We start from the raw sequence: 19,505 nt of genomic DNA, 5'->3' as shown, positions 1-19,505 counted from the left end.
CAGGGCAATGCTAACTCTCTAGTAAATTCTTCTGCAGAACTTGATCACTGGTGGGAGAGACACAGTGCAAAGTTTAGAAATAGAGCTGGTACGCATGACAGCCAGTGATCCTGGAAACAGCAGTGTCTCAAACAAACAAACAAGAAAAAGACCTTGAATTATGGATGTTCCTGTAGGCAATTGCAGAAAAACCACACAGAACATTTAAGCCATGATTTTTGGTTAAATAAACGTTTTTCACTAGTTCCCTAACCTTATGAAAGCCTCTCCTGGAGCTTCAGGCATCCAGTTGTGGCCAGTTGTAACTGAGAGTGTCCAAAAAGAGCTTTCAGATGTCGGGGCCAGCTGGAACAGTTAATCATCAGGGTTAAAATTTCATTTACAGTGGGTTCTGTGTGACTCAGATACCCAACCCTCTGCCTCTTATTTCGCTTTGCTTACAGAATAGTTACTTAGTCACAGGATACTTATGGAGATTATCAGGGTTCCTGAAAAACTGGAGCGTGTTGGCAAGGAGCCCTTCCTCCCACGCGGAAAATCCTGCTCATCCCAGGGATTCCTCTGCAGGGACGTCTGTGTATCTGCATGAACAGGCAGCAGAAGATACGAGCAGAAAGCTGTTTTTCTGAAAGTTTCCCTCCTGAGCTCTGTTGCAAAATCAGTTTCTGCCAGCTGAAATGCAGCTTTGGAGTTTGCCATGATTCCCCATTTGAAAAGAATAATAATTTGAGTCTGCCTTTTTGTGCTTCATAAAAATACTTCTGAATTGTGTTAAATTGCTCTACAATTTGCTGTCACTTGATTCCTACAGGGACTTCGTTTTTTTTAGTGGATCACGCAATGGAAAGTGTTTCTCATGAGGCTGCTGAAACACTGTGCTTGTTTTTACTGTGAATCATGGGATTATTTTTTTTTTCTTTCCCTATTTGGTGGCTGCTGACCATTGGACAGTTCTCTAGAATAATTCTTTTTTTAAACCGAGTTTATTTGGGGAAGCAGGCAAACAAGGCTCCGTTAATGTTCAGCTGGAGACAACAGGCACATCTCTAGCTCAGCAGAAGTTGTCATGTGGGGATAAACCAAATATGCTCAACTAAATAAACAGAAGTAGCTGATGGAGGAAGTCTGAGCGCAGCATCATGCGATTGAGGTTTGTTCTAACTAAAATGTGAACTTTAGTAATGAGATCTTATAGGAGATGCTATGTGCTCCCAAGTGATACTGCATTTAGGGAGTTCATCCTATTTTTCCTGCCCTTTTATTGCCCGTGGAGGTGGGATCAAAGTACCTGGACAGTTCTCCTGCTCCTCTCCAGAAGCATCAAACACAAATGTGGGTCTTGTGCCAATGGATACACTGCGTTGTAATTCCACTTTTTCTCTTTAAAGCTGTATTTTTTATATAGTTAATAATCATACTTTTAATGGCGTTCTTGCTCTCGTATCCAAGAGCTTCCTTTTTAATGAACGCACGCTCTTACCTCTCTTGCAGGATTGAATTCCAGAACAAGTTCTACACTGGCACAGGATTCAAGTTTCTCCCTTTCTCCTTTGATACCATCCGTGAGGGCAGGTTTGACGACTAAAGATCCCTCCGCTCGACCAGAGTTAGACGTCGTGTGTTTATGGCTAGCTCTCTCCCATGTGTCTGAGTTGCATGTAATCCTCCCATAGTGAAAATAACTTATTGCAGCACACTCGAGTGTTACCGTGGCGTTTCAAAGCCAAGAGCTTTGACATTCTCGGGTAATGAGTGACACTGGATCAAAAAAAACCTTTTCGTTCCTCAAGTTTACCACTGAAGATACTAAGTGCATGAAGTGTCTGAGTTTGGTGTGTAATAGTGTACTTCTCGTGTTGTGAATTCCCTGGCAAGCTTATCAGGGCAGTGTGAGAGAAATGCAGCTCTGGCTGAGTGGGCATACCAGCACAAGGAGAAAAGGTGTAACAACTTCAGCTTGCACAAAGCTTGCTGCTCAGTAAAAGGTTCTTTTGAGAAAGTTTTACATCTGGATCCTATGTGTCTCTGCCTCTGATTAAACAAATGATGAGCAGTGGGCAGTTGACAATCCAGGGCACGCTTCTCCTGCCTCTAGGGCTTCCACGTGTGCCATGTTTTAATCTGACAAAAACCAAGGGATTCAGCTCTTTGAAGTCTGGCTGTGGCTTGAGGAGCCATATGAAGGGGCAGGACTCGGCCTCAGCTAAGTGTGTGGTGGCTCTGTTTCCTCTAGTGATGGGGAAACACCTCGTCCTTCCAGAAAAGGCTGTTCCTGTCCTCCCTGGAGAAGAGCTTCTCCTTTAACTGCGCACCTGCACGCTCGTATCCCAGGCAGAGCCCTCTGCCCAGCAGCGAGGGCCCGTTCACCTCCTGTTTCTGGAGGCGGTGGTGAGAACAGGGGGCTTGGGCACAGAGGGCTTTGCTGCCTTGTGCTGGCCTGGGGCAAGATGGAGAAGGGACGAACTGTCATCTTGGCTACTGACTGCTGGCAGTGGAACTTCTTGGGTTTCTTGTTTAAAAACAAAGCCTCGAGGCTGCAGAGTCCTAGAGGCACATCCGGATAATGCACGTGCAGGCTTGGCATGAGTGGGGGCAGCTCTTGCGAAGGTGGAGGTACCAGTGACATGTCATCACGTTTGTTCGGGGTCTAAGGAGCCTTTTAAGGGAGAACAGAGGCTGAGTCTTGCCATAGGAGTCCCATGGCAGTGGAGTCTGGGTGGGATTTCCCCAGGGTAGCCGTTGCTTTTTCTCCTGTGCAAGATGTGAATAATTTCTTGCCCTCCTCGACTCGATGTAGCTGTAGGAGCAGTGGAAGGGTGTGTTAGTGTTGTGTGTAACTGTCCTGTTTAATTGTCTCAGTGGATCTGAAGTATTTGTGTATGGATTAGAACAATAACGAGAATCATTGTAACCTGGAATTGAAGAGGAAACGCTATGTAGTGCAGGGCTGTTTAAAATGATGTGAGAAAGGTGTGCGTGCACTGCACACCACAACGAGTGCGTGCACGGAGCACGGGGATCCTTGTGCTGCGCGTGGGCAGCTTCTGGGTAACCACTGTGTTTACAGGTGGACGTGACTGTATGTTTACAATGATGTCTACAGAAAGAAAGATGAAATCAAAATGTGTCTGCATGAGGAGCAGTGACACCAGTCCTGCTTGCCCAGGTAGAATGTGTTGCTGGCAGTCACTGTGTAAATTAAACTAACTGCACAACAATTACTGGGGCCTCTTTTCTGTTTCCCCGCACTCTCCGAAGGGTGTTCCAGGCAGTGCCCCTTCCCTGTCCGACACTGGGCAGAGCCCCAAAAGCCGCCCAGGGGGAGCTGGGACCTTCAGCTTTCCTGCCCTGGGATCCTGTCGTCTCGCTGGCCAGGACGGTGAGGTGGGCAGAGCTGGTTTGTAAAACGAGACCGGCGTGACCGTGCCTTGGCTGAAATGTCTCTGTGCTTATCGAGCCCCGGCTGACATCCTGAGCAAAGGCTGGTTGGGGCTGAGCAGGGGCCGCTTTGTCCTGGAGCCTCCAGATAAACCCATTAACTGAGTGAAACGAGCAGTTACGCAGGAAGAAAACTCAGGCTTGATTAAACCCGAGAGTTGTGGATGTCCTTTCACAGGGGCTGGGCAAACACGCTCTGCGTGCTCAGGGTGCAGCCCTGCTCCTGGCCCCCCAGGCCACAGGGCATCCCCCCCTCCGTGGGGACCCGCTCCCCACCGGGGAGGGACGTGTTTACTCAGGCCTTTCCTGCAGGGCTTGGAGCTGCCTGAGGGGGTTTTTCCACATGTGCAGGAGGAGCGGAAGGGAGGTTTCTGTGGGGGTTTGGCAATTGTGTTTTTGAAGCTGTTTGCAGCCTGGTGTGTTTCCCATCTCCTCCTGGGAGGGTGAGGAGCTGGTCTGTGCTGCCCCTGCAGCTGGAGGATGCCTGTCCCTTGTCCTCCTGCGCCCCTCGGATGAGGAGACGGATCCCCCGCTGCTGCTGTGCCAGCTGTGTCCAGGGGATGCTCTCTCCTTTCACCCCTTCCCCTGCTCTCTTGCACCACTCCCGTGTGCAATCACAGTATTTCTGCCCGTTTCCATGGCTCCACTTGGCTGTTTTCATGGCTCTGGGGCCACACGGGCAGCCCTCGCCGCTGGCTGGCAGGGCTGGGCCCCCTCCGTGGGCTGTGGTGGGGACCCCCCAGCCCTGACCTCGTCCTTCCCTTCTGCATGAAAGGAGGTGGCAGGGCCATCCCTCACAGCAAGGCTCTGTCGTGGCCATTGCCCACGAAGCCCGAGGGACCCTGCACGACCCGGGCAAGCCCCTGCTCCCTGGAGGGGTTCACGCTTGTGCCCCTGGCAGCTCTGCGCAGAGGCCTGGCAGCGCAGCGGGACCTCTCCCGGGTGCCACTGTTTGCCGTGTCCCTGGCCGGGGCCCCGCTGCTGCCTACTCTGCCTGCCCTGGCACTGCCCTCTGCCCCCGCCGCAGCAGGCAGCGCTGCCTGCCCTGCCTGTACATTATCTGCCTTCGCTGCTGCACCCGCACTGGGGCCCGAGGGTGCAAACCAGCCGCTGGGTGCGATGGCTGCAGGTGCGCAGAGGGGTTGGGGTGCAGCGGGGTTGGGGTGCAGCCTCCCCTCGGGGTTCCTCCCCGGGGCTCTGGCGTCCATCCGCCTTCTCCGGCGGGCGGCAAGGCCTGGGCCCCTGGAGGCGCGGAGCACCGAGCACCCACCTGCCTGTGCCCCGGGGCGAGAGGGCAGCCGGAGCGGGGACTTGGAGCAGGGGTTCGGGCCGGTCCCGGGCTGCTCCGGGCCTCTCCCCCGCCCCGGGCACCGGCTGCGGCCCCCGGCGGAGCCTCCGCTGCCCGGTCTCGTAGCGCCCCCGTCAGGGCGGAGCGGCCCCGGCCCGGGAAGGGCCCGCGAGGGGCGGCCCGAGGGTGCGGGGGACCGGCGGGGCTGAGCCGGCCCCGGGGGACGCAGCCCTGGGAGCCGCCCCGCGGCCCTGGAGCGGGTCTCGGTCGATCCCGGGAGCCTGGAACCGGGCAGCGCCGCTCCCCCGGGCTAGGGGATGCTCCGGGACCGCCGCGGCCCGGTTCGCCCCGCGGGGTTTTGGAGCCGTCGCGGGTGGAAAACGCGATCTGAAAACAGCCCGGAGCCATCGGTGCCGGCCCCGGCGCTGCCCGGCCCCTGTGCCCCACCACGGCCCGGCAGCCACGGCGGCTCCTGCTCCCCGCGGGGGGTCCCGCTGCCCCAGGCGGGAGCTGCAGCCCCGGCCCCGCCAGCCCGGCCGGCCACCCAGAGCGGGCGGGGAAGGGACCGCCGTGGTCCCGGGGCGCAGGCAGCCTCCAGCCCCCGCCCGTCCGGGCTGCCAGGCCCGGCCCTGCCCGCTGCTGCCCTGCCCGGTACATCCCTGCGTCTCGTCCCCTCCGCTCCGGGCGTCAGGCGGGCTGAGACCCGCCCGCAGAACCGGCACCGGCCCCGCCCGCCCCGCTCCACGGTACCGGCTCGGTCCCGCCCACTGCCGGTTCCGCCCCGGCCGGCCCCGCCCACCTCCGGTCCCCGATTGGCGGAGCGCGGCGGCGCTGGGGCAGGGAGCGGCGATGGCGGCGCGGCCGGGGCCGGTCCTGGCGCTGCTGCTCCCGCTGCTCCCGCTGCTGGCGGCGGCACCGCGGGCGGGCGCGGGGGACGCGCGGCAGGAGGCGGCGGTGCGGGCGCTGGCGCGGCGCTTGCTGGGCCCTCGGGCCGCCGCTGTGGCGCTGTCGGTAGAGGCGGCGCTGGCGGCGGGCGGGCCCGATACCTACCGGCTGCTCTCGCCGCCCGGCGCCGCCGTGGCTGTGGCCGTGACCGGTTCCAGCGGCGTGGCGGCGGCCGCCGGTCTGTATCGCTACCTGCGAGATTTCTGCGGCTGCCACATCTCCTGGTCCGGGGAGCAGCTCCGCCTGCCCGACCCGCTGCCGCGGCTGAGGGCCGAGATCCGCGCCACCGCCCCCGGCAGGTAACGGGGGCCGCGGGGTCCCGCCGGGGTCGGTCCTGTCCCGACCCGACCCGTCCCGTCCCGTTCTGTCCCGCGGGGGCGGGCTGGGCACCGGGCGCGGGGCCGGGCGCTGCTCACGCCTCGTTAGCCCGGGACAAGGCGCCCTTACGTAACGGGAACGGGGCCGGGAACGGGGCTGGGAACGGGGGGGATCCAGCCCGCAGCCTCCCGCCCGCTCCCCCTTAGGTACCGCTACTACCAGAACGTCTGCACCCAGAGCTACTCCTACGCCTGGTGGGACTGGGCGCGCTGGGAGCGGGAGATCGACTGGATGGCGCTCAGCGGCATCAACCTGGCGCTGGCCTTCGTGGGGCAGGAGGCGACCTGGCAGCGGGTTGAGTATCGGGGCCCATGGGACCGGGCAGGGTAGCGGGGCGGCCACGGGCCCGGCTGAGTGTCCGCCGCCTCGTGCAGGTGTACCGCTCCCTGGGGCTGAACCAGTCGGAGATCGACGCGTACTTCACGGGGCCGGCGTTCCTGGCCTGGAACCGGATGGGGAACCTCCACGGCTGGGCAGGGCCGCTGCCACCGGCCTGGCACCTCAGACAGCTTTACCTGCAGGTACCGGGGACACCGGGGCTGCCCACCCGCCCGGGGCAGACCCACGCGACCCCCTGCCTTGCTCCCTGGGGCTGAGATGGGGCTCACAGAGTCTCGGGGGCTGCTGCTCCCTTCCCCAGGCTCCAGCGGTGCCCGGGGTCCTTTTGCAGGGAGGTGGGGGCTCCTCTCCCCCTGCTCCCTCCCTCCTTCTCTCTCCCAGTACCGGATCGTGGAGAGGATGCGCTCGCTGGGGATGATCACGGTGCTGCCGGCCTTCGCAGGCCACGTGCCCCAGGGGGTTCTTCGGTAGGTGCAGCCCCATGACGCTTGTGGACCCCACGGGGCAGATCAGCCCTGGCTGCAGCTCCCTCCCCGGTGTCTCAGCTCTGTGCCCTTCCTGGGATCCCACCTCCAGCCAGCACCCGCTGCACAGGGCGTTCCTGGGGCCAGCGTGGCTCCTGACCCTCCTGTGCCCACACCGGCTTCCCCAGAAGGTTGCCCTGTCACCGCAGGGGCGCAGCGGTCCTGTCCTGACCCTGTGTCTACCCTCCGGCGCAGGGTCTTCCCACGCGTGAATGCCACTCGCCTTGGGGGCTGGAGCCACTTTGACTGCACCTACTCATGTACCTACCTGCTGGACCCGGAGGACCCCATGTTCCAGGTGATCGGGACCCTCTTCCTGAAGGAGCTGATCAAGGAATTCGGCACAGACCACATCTACAGCGCTGACACCTTCAACGAGATGACCCCCGTCTCCTCTGACCCTGCCTATCTCTCGAGGGTCAGCAATGCCGTCTTCACGTCCATGACGGGAGGTGGGTCAGCGTGTGGAGCCAGCCCGGCTGCGAGGCTGTGGGCTCCGTGCGAGTGCTGAGCTGCCTGTGCTCGGCAGAGCCCGTTGGTGCCAGACCCTCAAAGTCCCCTCGCGGGGTGGTGGCTGCGCCAGCAGGGCCTGGCTGGAGGGGAGTCTCACCCTGTGCTCCTCTGTCCCCAGCCGACCCCGAGGCGCTGTGGCTGATGCAGGGCTGGCTCTTCCAGCACCAGCCGGACTTCTGGCAGCCGGCGCAGGTGCGGGCCCTGTTGCGTGGCGTGCCCCTCGGCAGGATGATCGTTCTCGACCTCTTTGCTGAGTCCAAGCCCGTCTACCAGTGGACAGAATCTTTCTACGGGCAGCCCTTCATCTGGTGCATGCTGCACAACTTTGGAGGCAATCACGGCCTCTTCGGCACCGTGGAGGCCATCAACCACGGCCCCTTTGCGGCTCGCCGCTTCCCCAACTCCACCATGGTGGGCACCGGGCTGGTGCCTGAGGGCATCGAACAGAACGACATGGTGTACGAGCTGATGAATGAGCTGGGCTGGCGCCAGGAGCCCCTCGACCTCCCCAGCTGGGTGACCCGCTACGCCGAGCGCCGCTACGGCGCCCCAAACGCCGCCGCAGCCAGTGCCTGGCGGCTGCTCCTCCGCAGCGTGTACAACTGCACCGGGGTCTGCGTCAACCACAACCGCAGCCCGCTGGTGCGCCGGCCCTCCCTGCACATGGACACCGAGCTGTGGTACAACGCCAGCGACGTGTACGAGGCCTGGCGCCTGCTGCTGAGCGCCGGCACGGAGCTGGGCTCCAGCACCACCTTCCGCTACGACCTGGTGGACGTCACGCGGCAGGCGGCTCAGCAGCTGGTGACCAAATACTACCTGAGCATCTGCCAGGCCTTCCAGAGCCACGCGCTGCCGGAGCTGCTGACGGCCGGCGGTGTGCTGGTCTACGACCTGCTGCCGGAGCTGGACAGCCTCCTCTCCAGCCACAGCCTCTTCCTGCTGGGCCGATGGCTGGAGAGCGCCCGCGCCATGGCCACCAGCGACCAGGAGGCTGAGCAGTACGAGCTGAACGCCCGGAACCAGGTGACGCTCTGGGGACCCAGCGGGAACATCCTGGACTACGCCAACAAGCAGCTGGGGGGGCTGGTGCTGGACTACTATGGCGTGCGCTGGAGCCTCTTCGTGTCTGCCCTGGTGGAGAGCCTCAACTCGGGCAGCCCCTTCCACCAGGACCAGTTCAACCAGGCCGTCTTCCAGGTGGAGAGAGGCTTCGTTTACAACAAGAAGCGCTACCCGGCCGTGCCGGCTGGGGACACGCTGGAGATCTCCAGGAAGCTGTTCCTCAAATACTACCCCAGCGCCCTGTGGCGCAGCCGGGCTGGTCCGGCGTGACTTCGGGCTGTGCCTCCAGAGCCTTCCCCGCACGGAGGGCAGAGACCCCGAGCCCTCCCGCCTCCAGGCTCCTGCAGCTCCTGGCCTGAAGGCTTCATCCTGGCAATGCTGGAATGAAAGCGCAGAGCCCCGGTGGCACCCAGCCAGCCTGGAGCCGCCATTCCCCTGCGTGGGCAGGATGTGCCCCGAGCGGGGCTGGCAGCCAGATGCGGGACAGGCTCTGCCCCGGGGACTCATCCTGCGCCATGCTCCGTGCTCAGCCCTGGCTGCCCCGAGCCTGTCCCCAGGAAAGTCGGGCTGCCCCGGCGTGAGCCTGGAGGTGAGGGCCCAGGGGAAGGGCTCTGCTGCCCCGGCACTTCCAGCTGGAAGCTCAGTGGGAGCCGGGACTGTGCAGAGGGACAGAGGGACAGGGCACACACGTCCCTGCTGCGGGGCCCTGACTGGCTGGTGGAGACGGTGATGGCGGAGAAGCAGCCAGGGAGGTGGCAGCAGTGGGGGGGGAAAAGCAGCTTCTGCCCCAGGGGGAAGCAGGGAACCGGTCTCATCCCTGCTGTGGTCCTGGGCCTCCCCGCGACGGGGTGGCTGCCCGCCCCATGGACCCCAGTGCCTGCGGGGCCCCCGCCGCTGCATGGCCCCGGCCACACTTGGTGCCTTTTGTATGAAAGAGGCTTTGCAGAGCTTTCTGCGGTGATGCCAGGGCCACGCTCCCTGGGACGGGATTTTCTGGGCCTTTCTGCCCCCGAGCTGGGGCTCAGGCAGAGCCCGGCCGCGGTGCTGCCAGCGTGCAGAGCAATTAAAGGCCTGGCTGCTGCGCGCTCTTTGCTCCCGTGTGTGTCCATCTCCTCTCTGCAGCGCGGGACGTACGTGAAGCGGGGTGCAGGAGAGCGGTGCTCAGTCCCTGGGCCTGAGAAATGCATTGCCGGATGCGTGCCGGCAGCTGGGGTGCCTGGCACGGCGCGGGGCGGTTGGGGCTGGCCCCGGCTGGTGCCAACTCCCCTTGTGCCCCAGAGCCTCCTCCTGCGGGGGGGGTCCCGGCTCCGTGAGGTCTTTATCGCAGCAGCTGCGCGAGCATCGAGGCGCAGGGAGCCTCGAGCGCGGGCAGGGAGGCGGGTGGAAGGGCCTTGAGATAAGGCGGCAGACACAACACCCGTGACGTGGGGCGGGGGGACCCCCCTCCCAGCCCTCTTAAACGGCGCGGCCCCCTCGGCCGGCACTGCCTGCCCATGGAGAGAACCACGGTGCTGATCACAGGCTGCTCCTCGGGCATCGGCCTGGGGCTGGCCGCACGGCTGGCAGCCGACACCGCTGGCAGGTTCAAAGGTAAAGGGGTGACGCTGTGCCGGGGGGTCCGGCACCGCCGGGGGTCTCCCAGACAGCTGGTGCCCGGGGGTGGGCTGTGGCTGGTGCCGGCCGTGCAGCTCGGCAGCACCGCTGCCCCACGGCCGTGCTCTCTTCCCCCAGTGTACGCCACCATGCGCGACCTGGCCAAGGGTGATCGGCTGCTGGAGCGCCTTGGGGGCTGCTGCCCCGACACGCTGGAGGTCCTGCAGCTCGACGTCACTGACCCATGCTCGCTGGCAGCTGCCGCGCAGCGGGTGCAGGAGCAGCAGCTGGACGTGCTGGGTACAGCTCTTCCCAGTGCCCCTACCGTCCCCGGGGTGGCTGGGGGACCTCTCTGGGGTTGCTGACCCTCCCCAGGGCACCGGGAGCAGATGCCAAATCATGGGAGATGCCGGCAGTCCTGGGGTTGGGATGGGGTGTGTTCAGCGGAACAGGGGTGCAGGAGCTGGGTTTGGGGGTGCCGAGGGTCACTGGCACATCAACGGGGAATGGCCCCCACGTTCCTGTTTTCTGGCACCTCGATGGTGCCAGGGACCGTGAGGGGGGCCGTGGTGCCTGGCTCACTGGTGCGGTGCCCAGCAGTGTGCAACGCGGGGGTGGGACTGATGGGTCCCCTGGAGACCTGCTCCGACCAAGCCATGAAGACCGTCTTTGACGTGAACCTCTTCGGGGCCGTCCGCACCATCCAGGCGTTCCTGCCCGCCATGAAGCGCCGCAGGGCCGGGCGGATCATCGTCTCCAGCAGTATTGGGGGGCTGCAAGGTGGGACCTGGCCCTGCTGCGGCAGGAAACCCTGGCACCCTGGGCATGGGGAGCCGTGGGGAAGGGATCCAGTGCTCAGGGTGCGGCTCTGCCCCAGGGCTGCCCTTCAACTCCGTGTACTGCGCCAGCAAGTTTGCGGTGGAGGGGCTGTGCGAGAGCCTGGCCATCGTCCTGCAGCCCTTCAACATCCAGTGAGTGCCGGCAGCGCTGCGGGGGGCTGCAGGGCTGCATTCCTGCCCACCAGGCACCCGAATGGAGGGATGCTGAGACCGGGGGGTACTACGGCAGCTCAGGCGCTCGGCTCAGAGCTGCCGCCCCACTCCCTCCCGCAGCCTGACGCTGGTGGAGTGCGGACCCGTCAACACCAGCTTCCTGGCCAACCTGCAGCACCCAGACCCTGAGGGCAGCGAGCTGCAGGGCCTGGATGCCGAGACGCGGGACCTCTACCACCGATACCTGCGGCACTGCCAGAGCCTCTTCCATGACGCGGCCCAGGAGGTGGAGGACGTCCTGCAGGTCAGTCCCTGCGGGCTGGGGGTGAGGGGCTCCGGGATGATGGCGTGCCCAGGGGTGGCCGTGGGGCCATGCCGGGGACGGGTCTGACCCCTCTGTGGTGGCAGGTGTTCCTGGAGGCCATCAGCACCCCCTGCCCTCCCCTGCGCTGCGTCACCACCCAGCTCTTCGCCCCGCTCTCGCGCCTGAGGCTGGCCAGCCCCGACAGCACCATGTACGTCCGGGCCATGCACGACTTCGTCTTCGGCCACGGCGAGGCCGGTGGGGACCAGCCCTGAGCAGAGCTGCCGTGGCACCGGGGGAGCTGCGCTACGGTGCGGACCCCCAGCCCTGCGATGTCCGTGCCGGCCAGGGGGGCTCGGTCCCACCGTGTCGCCAATAAAGCCCTTTGCAGCCGCCCGGCTCCCGGCTCCGTCCCTCTCGCCGCAGCCCCTCTCCGAGCAGCCCCGCCCGGGGGCTGGCGGGGGTTCAGCCCGGTCTCGGGGGCTCCCCCTGCCTCCGCTCTGGGGTTCCCCGGGGTTCCCTGGGATCCGCGGGGCTGGTGGGGACCGCGACGGTGCCGTGCCCGGGGGTACCACGGTGCCGTCCGCGCCCGGTGCCGCGGGGGGGGGGGGCCGGCTCTGTCCGTCTCCTCCCTCCGCGGGCGGAGCCCGGTCCCTACGCTCGCCTGCACCGGGGCTCTCCGCGGCCTCCCTTCCCCGCTGCCGGGCACCGACGCCGGCCACCGACACCGGGCACCGGCCGGGCTCCCCTACACATACCGAGAGGCGGGTCGGGGTCCGGGGCGGTCCCGCGGTTCGTTCCGGGGCGGTGGCGGCGGTTTCCGGTGGGGCCATGCCGCCCTTCGGCTCGGGGCTGCTGGTGCTGACGGCGCCGCTGGGCGCGCTACCCCGGCGGGCGGCAGCTGCGCTGGCGGCGGCGGCGGGGGTGGTGGCGGGGCCGTTGTACGTGCATCTGCAGCCGGGGTTGCGCCTGGCCTCCCCCGCGCCGCGCCCCGCCGCGCCGCCCGCCTGCCCGGCGCTGCTCCGGGCCCTGGCCGCGCTCTACGCGGTGGCGGAGGCGCAGCGGGGCCTGGACTTGCGCGTCCTGCTGGGCCCCGGCCACCGCCTGGCACGGCCGCCTCGCGTCCTGCTGGCCACCGTCGCCGAAGCGCCGGGGCCGGCGGGGCCGGTACAGCTCGGGCTGCAGCACCTGGCCGCCGCCGCCTACGGCTGCCCCCCGCGCCTGCCCGCCCTGCTGCTGGGCGGCCCCGAGGACGGTGGGGGGGACCCCGAGGAGGACCCCGAGGACCCCGATGCGGCGCTTCCCGACTTCTCCGACGTGGCGGTCGGCGGCACCTTCGACCGACTGCATGGCGCCCACCGCCTCCTGCTCAGCGCCTGCTGCCTCCTGGCCCGGCGCCGGCTCCTGGCCGGGGTGGCCGACGGCGACCTGCTCCGCCGTGAGTCCCGGGGCGGCTGGCACCGTGCTGGGACGGAGGGAGCCAGGGGCGGCCGGCCTTGCTGCTGCCGGTATGGGGCCGAGGAGTCAGCCCGGTGCTGGCCGGGACTGGGCGGTGAGGGGCCAGTGCCATGGCCGGCAGTCTGGGGGCCCCGTGGTGCGGGAGGTCCTGGCAGCCATGCACCCAAAGGACCCAGGCGGTGCGGGCCGGGCAGAGTGATGGTGGGGACCCGGTGTCCCATCTGCGCCAGCGAGCAAGGCGTGCAGACGTGGAGCCGAGGGTGCAGCGAGGGCGAAGGGAGCTGGAGGAGGTAGCCTCCCAAAGTCACGGATGGGTTTTGTCTCCATCTCCCGGTCTTGCTTTTCCGTCGCGCTCTGCCGCCGCTCCAGGAGCTGTGTGGTGTTCAACAGACGCTCTCTTTCTTCTCCACCCTCCTGGCACCCGGTAGACAAAGTCCTGATGGAGCTGATCGAGCCGTACGAGCTGCGAGCGGCGAAGCTGCGTGAGTTCCTGGAGGACGTGAAGCCCTCGCTGCGTTACGACATCGTGCCTCTGGCCGATCCCTACGGCCCCTCGGTCACAGACCCTGACCTGCAGTGCTTGGTGGTCAGCGAGGAGACCCGCAGGGGAGGGGAGGCCGTGAACAAGAAGAGACTTGAAAACGTAATGCCTGCACAGGAGCCCAGCGGGCTGCCCCTTCCCGCCCTCTCGCCCCTGCCCGCCGCTGGCCGTGGGCAAATCGGGTCTTGATGAGCAGCCGCGGCTGTTCGGCGCCCCAGCGTGCCACGGCACGGGCTTGAAGGCAGGACGCAAGTGCGTGTGTCTGCCAGTACCCCGCAGACGGGTGCTTTGCACCAAGCTGCCCCTGCGTGGCCCAAGGGTGGTGCAGCCTCTGCACGCAGCATGACCTCAGGCAGCACTGCCAGCCACGCACGCGTGGAAGGTTGGGGTCAGACGGGCAGATCTGTGGGCTCCCTTCCCCTCTTGGCTGCCAGGAACGTGCCCCGTGTGGGGACAGAGCTGCCCTGTGAGGACACTGGGGGCAGCCTCGTTTGTGCTACTTGGTTCAGGCCTTGACCTCCCGCTGAGCCCCCTTCCTTCTGCTGTGTCCCCGGGGCTGACAGCCCTTGGGGCTCCCTTCTCTTGGCAGGGGCTCCCCGAGCTGGCTCTCTACGAGATCCTGTTGATGAAGGACCCCGACCACAGTCAGCACGAGGAGGAGAAGATCAGCTCCTCCAGCCTCCGGCAGAGACTGCTGGGGACGCTGCTGCAGCCTCCACGGGTGAGGGGAGGCGCTTGGAGAGCCACAGGCCATGGTGGGAACAGTGTGCCCAGGAGGAGGGGGGGCAGCAACGGGAGCTGGAGAGCCAGCCCATCCCCCTGCCGCAGGGGACAAGTTTTGGAGGACAAACTTCCTGCTGCCTGTACCAGCCCCCGGCAGGACCAGGACCCTTCATGTCTGGCTCCAGGCTGGGTGGTCGGGATCCTTCTCCACCAGAGCCCGTGTTCTCCATCTGCTGACAAGGGCTTTCCTTCTTCCCTTAGCAAGACCCTGCCTTGCCTTCGCGCCCGTATGTGATCGGCTTGACTGGAGGAACCGGGAGTGGGAAAACCTCCATTGCCAAACTCCTGGGGCACCTGGGAGCGTTCCTCATCGACGCGGACAAGCTGGGCCATGCTGTCTATGTCCCCGGTGGCCCTGCCTACGAGCGGGTGGTGGCGGCTTTTGGGGCAGGTAGAGCCACCGAAGGCTGTGGGGAAGACTGGGAGGAGGAAGAGGAGGGAGGGGTGTGCCATCGTCCTAGCGTCCCAGGGAGCCGTCCTGGCCTGCACTCCCCTCCATCCCCGTGGGTTTTGGGCTCCGCTCCACCCACTGGTGCTGTGAGGCTGATTCGGTGATACCCTGAGCAGGGCAAACCACTGCTTTGCCCAAGTCTTGCGTGTCCCGTGTCAGAGCTGCAGTGAACTGGCTGGTGCGGAAGGCTAAACCAGGCTGCCATTTGTCTAGGGAAAGCTCTTCCCTGTCCTTTTCTGGAGTAAGGTGAAGAGGTGCCAGGTCAGGTCCTACAGCTCCTTTCTGGGTCCCTTTGAGAGCCCCGCGCTGAAATCGTTTCACTCTGACCTAGGCTTGCCACAGGGAAGCGAGTGGGATTCATTCCTCCCAAGCCTGTTCTGGTTCTGTCTTGCAGAAATCTTGAACGAAGATGGGACGATTAACAGGAAAGTCCTTGGGGCCAAAGTGTTTGGAAACCAGGTAAGAGCAGCACAGAGACTGTCAATATTTAATCTCATGAGCAGGGAGCTCTCCGTATGTGCTGAAGCTTTTTATTTTTCAGCCCTTTGAGCTGATGACACCTTCCTGACTGTACTTTCTGGCAGTGACGTACAGACAGGGCAGGACACAGAGGTCCTGTCTCTGTAGCCAAGTCAGCAGCCATGCTGGACACACTCCTCTCACCCTGGCAGCTGCTGCTGCCTCCCTGTCCCCATCCCTGTCCCCTCTGTCCCATGCTTGTCCTTCACCCAGCGTGGAGCAACAGCCCTGACGTACGCAGAGCCAGTTCTCCCTGACCCTTGCGTGGTTTGGGCTCGTACCCAGAGAGGCTCGGTGACATGGCAGCCAAAGTTGACCCTCCGCATCTGGCTTTCTTGGCCGGGCCAGTGCTCGGCCCTTCGCTCGCGTCCTCTTGGCTACCCCAGCCCAAGCGTGGAGGCAGCTCAAGGGTTCCCCTGAGATGGATGGGTCTCTACGTGGGTGCTGCTGCATGGGGAGCTCACTGTGCTGCGGGGAGGGTCTTTGGAAGCGCCTCTCACAGCAGAGACTGAGGTTCTGCTGTGCCTGGCAGGGCAAGGAAAATAATGGGAAAAAGAGCCCCGACCCCCTCAGCGGGCGTGGGAGCCTCTGGCCAGCGTGGAGCTCTCCTTCCCTGCGCTTAGCGAGCAGGCGATGGGCCGGGTCCTTGCCCCGTGCTTTTGCAGGTTTTTTCTGGGTGCCCTCTGTGACCGCTGCTGCCACCAGCGATCCCCTTGTTGGCTGGCCAGGGGTTCTGAGGGCAATTAACCGAATCCCGTCGTGGTCCTTTCTAGGAGCGGCTGAAGAGTCTTACGGACATTGTGTGGCCTGAAATGGCCCAGATGGTCAAGGAGCAGATCAGGGAGGCAGATGCTCAAGGTAACTGGGGTGGCTCCCATTGCAGCACAAAGGTGGGAGTTGGGTGCATGGTCTTGTGCAGCACACCACGACCCAGAGCCCCCAGGAATCTGCTGCTTTTGGCAGCACTGTGAGTATTTTCCATGCTCAGATCCCCCGCTTCTCTGCTTGGGCAGCTTGCCGGGGATTTTCACTAGCACATCTCAGAGCAAACCCCTCCACTCCGCTGGGCTGGCAGCTGGGACGGGCTCACCTCAAGCTTCCTACTCTGCAGGAGGGTGCAGGTTGCTTTCTCTTTCCCACGTGACTTCAAGTCCGGTTTTGGTGTAGTGCTCCAGCAGTGAGCGTGGCGTGCGTTCCTTCTGGGAGCAGAATTTTTCCAGTTCTTGGGAGACGCCGTTGGTAGCTCAGTAGGCATTCGGCTGGAGGCATTGGCTTGCCGTGCCTGGGAAACGTGCCGTGCCAGGGGCGCCCTTTAAGCAAACACAGTCTCTGCCTGCTGCTCTCCGTTCCACACGAGGTTCTTTAGCTCAGCAGTAAAGCGTTTGTGCTGCCAGTTTGCAGGAAGGCCTGAGTCTGCGTGTGTAAGTGGACTGGCTGGGTTGGACCCCGAGGAGCAGTCGCGCTGCCTTGCGATTGCCAGGTAATGAGGAATGGCCTCGTTCCCTAGGAAAGGCCGTGTGCGTGCTGGATGCTGCCGTACTGCTGGAGGCTGGCTGGCAAGACATGGTCCATGAGGTGTGGACGGCCATCATTCCAGAGGAGGAGGTGGGCAATGCCCCCCCGGCCCATCGCTTGCTGCCGGGGCTGGTTCTCAGCTTCCCCTCCAAGCTCCTGAGTGTCCCCTCTGGTCCTGCCAGGCTGTGAAGCGCGTCATGGCCAGGGACGGGCTGAGCGAGGAGGCTGCTCGCAGCCGGCTGCAGAGCCAGATGACCAACAGCCAAAGGGTGGAGCAGTCGCAGGTGGTGCTGTGCACGCTCTGGGAGACGGACGTCACCCGCAAGCAGGTGAGCCCAAGGCTGGCTGCAGCACTGGGGGCTGTCCCAGGTGGCGAAGGGGGAGGCGGGTGACTCTGACGGGGGCTGGAGGGCTCAGTGCTGTGCCCGGGTCACCCATGGTGTGCCTGGGCATGCCAGTCACCATCGAGGCTGCCTCTGAGCGTGGCCACAAGGGACGAATTTGGGGATGTAAACGCAGCAGGGAAGGGACAGGAAGCGTGAGACCCTTGTGTGATGCTCCTGCCCGTGCCATGGTGCTGCTCGCCTCGTCCCCAGCTTGGCCGTGGGCTCTGAGGTGCTGCCCCGTGTGGGTTCTCTGGCAGGTGGAGAAAGCCTGGGACCTCCTGCAGCAGCGCCTGAGCCAGGAGCGCAGCCTGTGAGGGGGTCACGCTCCTCTTGACCGTCATGCGTTGACCCCCACGGATCCCACACCGGCAGGACGGGAGGCGAGGGTCCGTGTCCTGGCATCACGTGGCGTCAGTGAGCCGGCCATGCCGGGGAGCAGCACGGCCTGGGGGCTGAGCCCCCCCCCCCCACGTCTAGCCCTGCAGAGGGGCTGGGGGTGTCCTGCCGTCCCCTGGTGAGAGGGGGGACGCTGCAGGGGCTGCTGAGGCCAAAGGGCTGAGTCTGCGCTGATCCTGGACCTGCCTGTGTGACAGTAAAGAGGCTTCTCCCCCTGTGGTGTCCCTGTGCTGGTCCCGTCCCTGTTCCCCCCAGCCCGCCCTCGCAGGGGGCTGAACCCCCCCAGCAGCTGGCTCTGGTCCCCTGCCCGAGCCCCTGCCTGTCCCTGCCCGGCTCCCGGGTGGGGCATCGGGGGCCCAGGACGGGTCCTGTCCCCCACTTGCCCCCCCCGCTCCCGACCGCCGCCGGCAGCGGGACCGCAGCCCCCGAGACACTCGGTGCCGCCGGGGGTGGCCGCGGCCGGGGTCCCGCACGGTGCCACCGGTCCGTCCCGTGGGCGGGGGGGGGGGGCGGAGCGGCCGGTCCCGCCCCCAGCGCCCCCCATGATGTCAGCGGGAGCACGAGACCGTCCCACCCCGGTACCGGCGGGGCAGAGCCGAGCCATGGCCGGGCGCGGGCGGACGCTGCTCGGGGTGCTGCGGACAGCGGTGAACGGCGGGGCCGCTTCCCGGTGAGACGGCGTGGGGCCAGGGCGGTGCCGTGCCGTACCGGTGCCGTACCGGTGCCGCGGTTGCGGCAGAGCCGGCTCCCTGACCCGCTCACCCCTCCAGGTGTCTCGGCATCCCCCATTCCCCGCCGGTGCAGCCAGCGCGGCCGTTCCTGATCCCGGCGGGCACCGGCCCCAGCAGGCACTGGGAGCGGCGGGTCCTGGGGTGAGTCCTCCCGCCGCCCCGGGTCCCGGTCCCGGCCCCTGTGGGGGCATTGGCCGGGCTGTGCGGCCCCCCCCGACCCCCGGCCTGACCGGTGCCTCCGGCCCAGGTACTCGGTGGAGCAGATGTACGAGCTGGTGGCCAACGTCGGGGAGTACCGGCTCTTCGTGCCCTGGTGCAGCCGCTCGGCCGTGCTCTCCCGTCGTGGGCAGGTGCTGCGGGCAGAGCTCGAGGTCGGCTTCCCGCCCTTCCTGGAGTGCTACGTCTCCGAGGTGTTCCTGGGCTCCCAGCGGATCCAGGTAGGCAGGGCCAGGAGCGGGATGCTGCAGGTCCCGCTGGGGTGGGGGGGTGTCGGGCTGCACCCAGGGAGCCAGACACCCCAACAGCTCCGTGAGGTGGGGACCGGGGGGGGACAGACACAGGGTGCTGGGACCGTCCCATCCCAGTGCAGGGCCAGGGCTGGGCCCCGCACGCTTCGGGAGCAGAGCGGCCCCAGGTGACACCCCCCCAGCACCGTCTCCCTGCCGCAGGCCGTCAGCCGGGACTGCCGCCTCTTCAGGCACCTGGAGACGCTGTGGCGGTTCGGGCCGGGGCTGCCCGGCCGGCCAGACACCTGCTCGCTGGACTTCTCGGTGAGTGCCTCCCCCTGCACGGGGTCTGCCGGGGCGGGCAGGGCTGCAGGCAGCACCGGCCGCTGCATTGCGGTTGAGGGGGGGGGGCTGCCTGCCTGCCGTGAGCCCCCCCAGCACCTCCTCACTCCCTGCCAGGTCTCCTTCGAGTTCAGGTCGGCGCTGCACTCCCGGCTGGCCGGCCTGTTTCTGGACGAGGTGGCGAAGAGGATGGTGTCGGCCTTCGAGGGCCGGGCGCAGGCGCTGTTCGGGGCGCAGGCAGCGGTCCTCCCCTGCCCACGCGAGCGGGCAGCGCGTCGGGCCTGAGGGCGCCCCGGCCGCCGCAGGAGACGTTCGGGCGCTCGGTCCCGGTTTCGGCTGGACTCCGCCGTCAGCCCCGCTCAGGGCCTCCCCCTATTTATGTCTATTTAACCCAGAGATATAAATTATTTTTCCAACGCCGTTTCTGTTCCACGCCGCTGACGGGCTCAGTGTGCGTCCGGGCTCCGGTGCTCCGTGTCCCAGCAATGAACCCCGGTGGGGACGCTGCCTGCTCCCGCTGCTCCCCCTGCCCGCCTCCCCCGGGGGCTCAGGGCGGCT

The 19,505-nt window shown here is 65.2% G+C and overlaps 5 protein-coding genes across 11 annotated transcripts in view; all 5 read left to right on the top strand.

Annotated features, from left to right (window-relative positions):
* Nucleotides 1-2,153, top strand: part of ATP6V0A1 (ATPase H+ transporting V0 subunit a1) — a 29,271-nt gene extending 27,118 nt beyond the window's left edge. For 5 of the 6 annotated variants that reach the window (XM_075775071.1, XM_075775069.1, XM_075775068.1 and 2 more), the window contains one exon: nucleotides 1,492-2,139. In XM_075775071.1, coding sequence (XP_075631186.1) covers nucleotides 1,492-1,585 — 94 coding nt within the window. In that variant the 3' untranslated portion in view covers nucleotides 1,586-2,139. Of the gene's footprint in view, nucleotides 1-1,491 lie in introns of all 6 variants that reach the window. The other variant, XM_075775072.1, reaches the window with a different exon arrangement.
* Nucleotides 2,154-5,573: 3,420 nt separating this feature from the next.
* NAGLU (N-acetyl-alpha-glucosaminidase) lies at nucleotides 5,574-9,581 on the top strand. Its single transcript, XM_075775082.1, has 6 exons — nucleotides 5,574-5,970; nucleotides 6,196-6,343; nucleotides 6,424-6,570; nucleotides 6,770-6,855; nucleotides 7,108-7,364; nucleotides 7,544-9,581. The coding sequence occupies exons 1-6, from the start codon at nucleotides 5,576-5,578 to the stop codon at nucleotides 8,758-8,760; spliced, it is 2,250 nt and encodes a 749-aa protein (XP_075631197.1). The 5' UTR covers nucleotides 5,574-5,575; the 3' UTR covers nucleotides 8,761-9,581.
* A 229-nt stretch (nucleotides 9,582-9,810) lies between these two features.
* Nucleotides 9,811-11,772, top strand: HSD17B1 (hydroxysteroid 17-beta dehydrogenase 1). Of its 2 annotated transcripts, XM_075775112.1 has the most exons (6): nucleotides 9,811-10,080; nucleotides 10,222-10,383; nucleotides 10,684-10,863; nucleotides 10,961-11,054; nucleotides 11,196-11,379; nucleotides 11,484-11,772. In XM_075775112.1, the coding sequence occupies exons 1-6, from the start codon at nucleotides 9,984-9,986 to the stop codon at nucleotides 11,652-11,654; spliced, it is 888 nt and encodes a 295-aa protein (XP_075631227.1). In that variant the 5' UTR covers nucleotides 9,811-9,983; the 3' UTR covers nucleotides 11,655-11,772. The 2 variants fall into 2 exon arrangements, with proteins under 2 accessions (XP_075631227.1, XP_075631226.1); XM_075775111.1 differs by having other exon boundaries at nucleotides 9,811-10,383.
* A 232-nt stretch (nucleotides 11,773-12,004) lies between these two features.
* COASY (Coenzyme A synthase) lies at nucleotides 12,005-17,641 on the top strand. Its single transcript, XM_075775110.1, has 9 exons — nucleotides 12,005-12,817; nucleotides 13,266-13,480; nucleotides 13,968-14,099; nucleotides 14,363-14,552; nucleotides 15,007-15,071; nucleotides 15,905-15,989; nucleotides 16,639-16,736; nucleotides 16,829-16,975; nucleotides 17,290-17,641. The coding sequence occupies exons 1-9, from the start codon at nucleotides 12,211-12,213 to the stop codon at nucleotides 17,344-17,346; spliced, it is 1,596 nt and encodes a 531-aa protein (XP_075631225.1). The 5' UTR covers nucleotides 12,005-12,210; the 3' UTR covers nucleotides 17,347-17,641.
* A 301-nt stretch (nucleotides 17,642-17,942) lies between these two features.
* Nucleotides 17,943-19,363, top strand: LOC142605044 (coenzyme Q-binding protein COQ10 homolog B, mitochondrial-like). The gene is made up of 5 exons (XM_075775109.1): nucleotides 17,943-18,098; nucleotides 18,199-18,300; nucleotides 18,407-18,596; nucleotides 18,828-18,929; nucleotides 19,065-19,363. Exons 1-5 carry the CDS (start codon nucleotides 17,971-17,973, stop codon nucleotides 19,230-19,232), a joined length of 690 nt encoding a protein of 229 aa, XP_075631224.1. The 5' UTR covers nucleotides 17,943-17,970; the 3' UTR covers nucleotides 19,233-19,363.
* Nucleotides 19,364-19,505: the final 142 nt, after the last annotated feature.

This window comes from Balearica regulorum, chromosome 24 (genome assembly GCF_011004875.1).
Source record: "Balearica regulorum gibbericeps isolate bBalReg1 chromosome 24, bBalReg1.pri, whole genome shotgun sequence".
Classification (NCBI taxonomy): domain Eukaryota; kingdom Metazoa; phylum Chordata; class Aves; order Gruiformes; family Gruidae; genus Balearica; species Balearica regulorum.
This window is presented reverse-complemented; position numbering and strand designations above follow the sequence as displayed.

Coding starts and splice junctions, on each gene's coding strand:
- COASY (XM_075775110.1), top strand. CDS start 12,211: ATGCCGCCCTTCGGCTCGGGGCTGCTGGTGCTGACGGCGCCGCTGGGC. Junction 15,072..15,904: donor CCAAAGTGTTTGGAAACCAG/GTAAGAGCAGCA, acceptor GGTCCTTTCTAG/GAGCGGCTGAAGAGTCTTAC. Junction 15,990..16,638: donor CAGGGAGGCAGATGCTCAAG/GTAACTGGGGTG, acceptor CTCGTTCCCTAG/GAAAGGCCGTGTGCGTGCTG.
- HSD17B1 (XM_075775111.1), top strand. CDS start 9,984: ATGGAGAGAACCACGGTGCTGATCACAGGCTGCTCCTCGGGCATCGGC. Junction 10,384..10,683: donor GCAGCAGCTGGACGTGCTGG/GTACAGCTCTTC, acceptor GGTGCCCAGCAG/TGTGCAACGCGGGGGTGGGA. Junction 11,380..11,483: donor AGGTGGAGGACGTCCTGCAG/GTCAGTCCCTGC, acceptor CTGTGGTGGCAG/GTGTTCCTGGAGGCCATCAG.
- LOC142605044 (XM_075775109.1), top strand. CDS start 17,971: ATGATGTCAGCGGGAGCACGAGACCGTCCCACCCCGGTACCGGCGGGG. Junction 18,597..18,827: donor TGGGCTCCCAGCGGATCCAG/GTAGGCAGGGCC, acceptor TCCCTGCCGCAG/GCCGTCAGCCGGGACTGCCG. Junction 18,930..19,064: donor CCTGCTCGCTGGACTTCTCG/GTGAGTGCCTCC, acceptor ACTCCCTGCCAG/GTCTCCTTCGAGTTCAGGTC.
- NAGLU (XM_075775082.1), top strand. CDS start 5,576: ATGGCGGCGCGGCCGGGGCCGGTCCTGGCGCTGCTGCTCCCGCTGCTC. Junction 6,344..6,423: donor AGGAGGCGACCTGGCAGCGG/GTTGAGTATCGG, acceptor CGCCTCGTGCAG/GTGTACCGCTCCCTGGGGCT. Junction 6,856..7,107: donor GTGCCCCAGGGGGTTCTTCG/GTAGGTGCAGCC, acceptor CCTCCGGCGCAG/GGTCTTCCCACGCGTGAATG.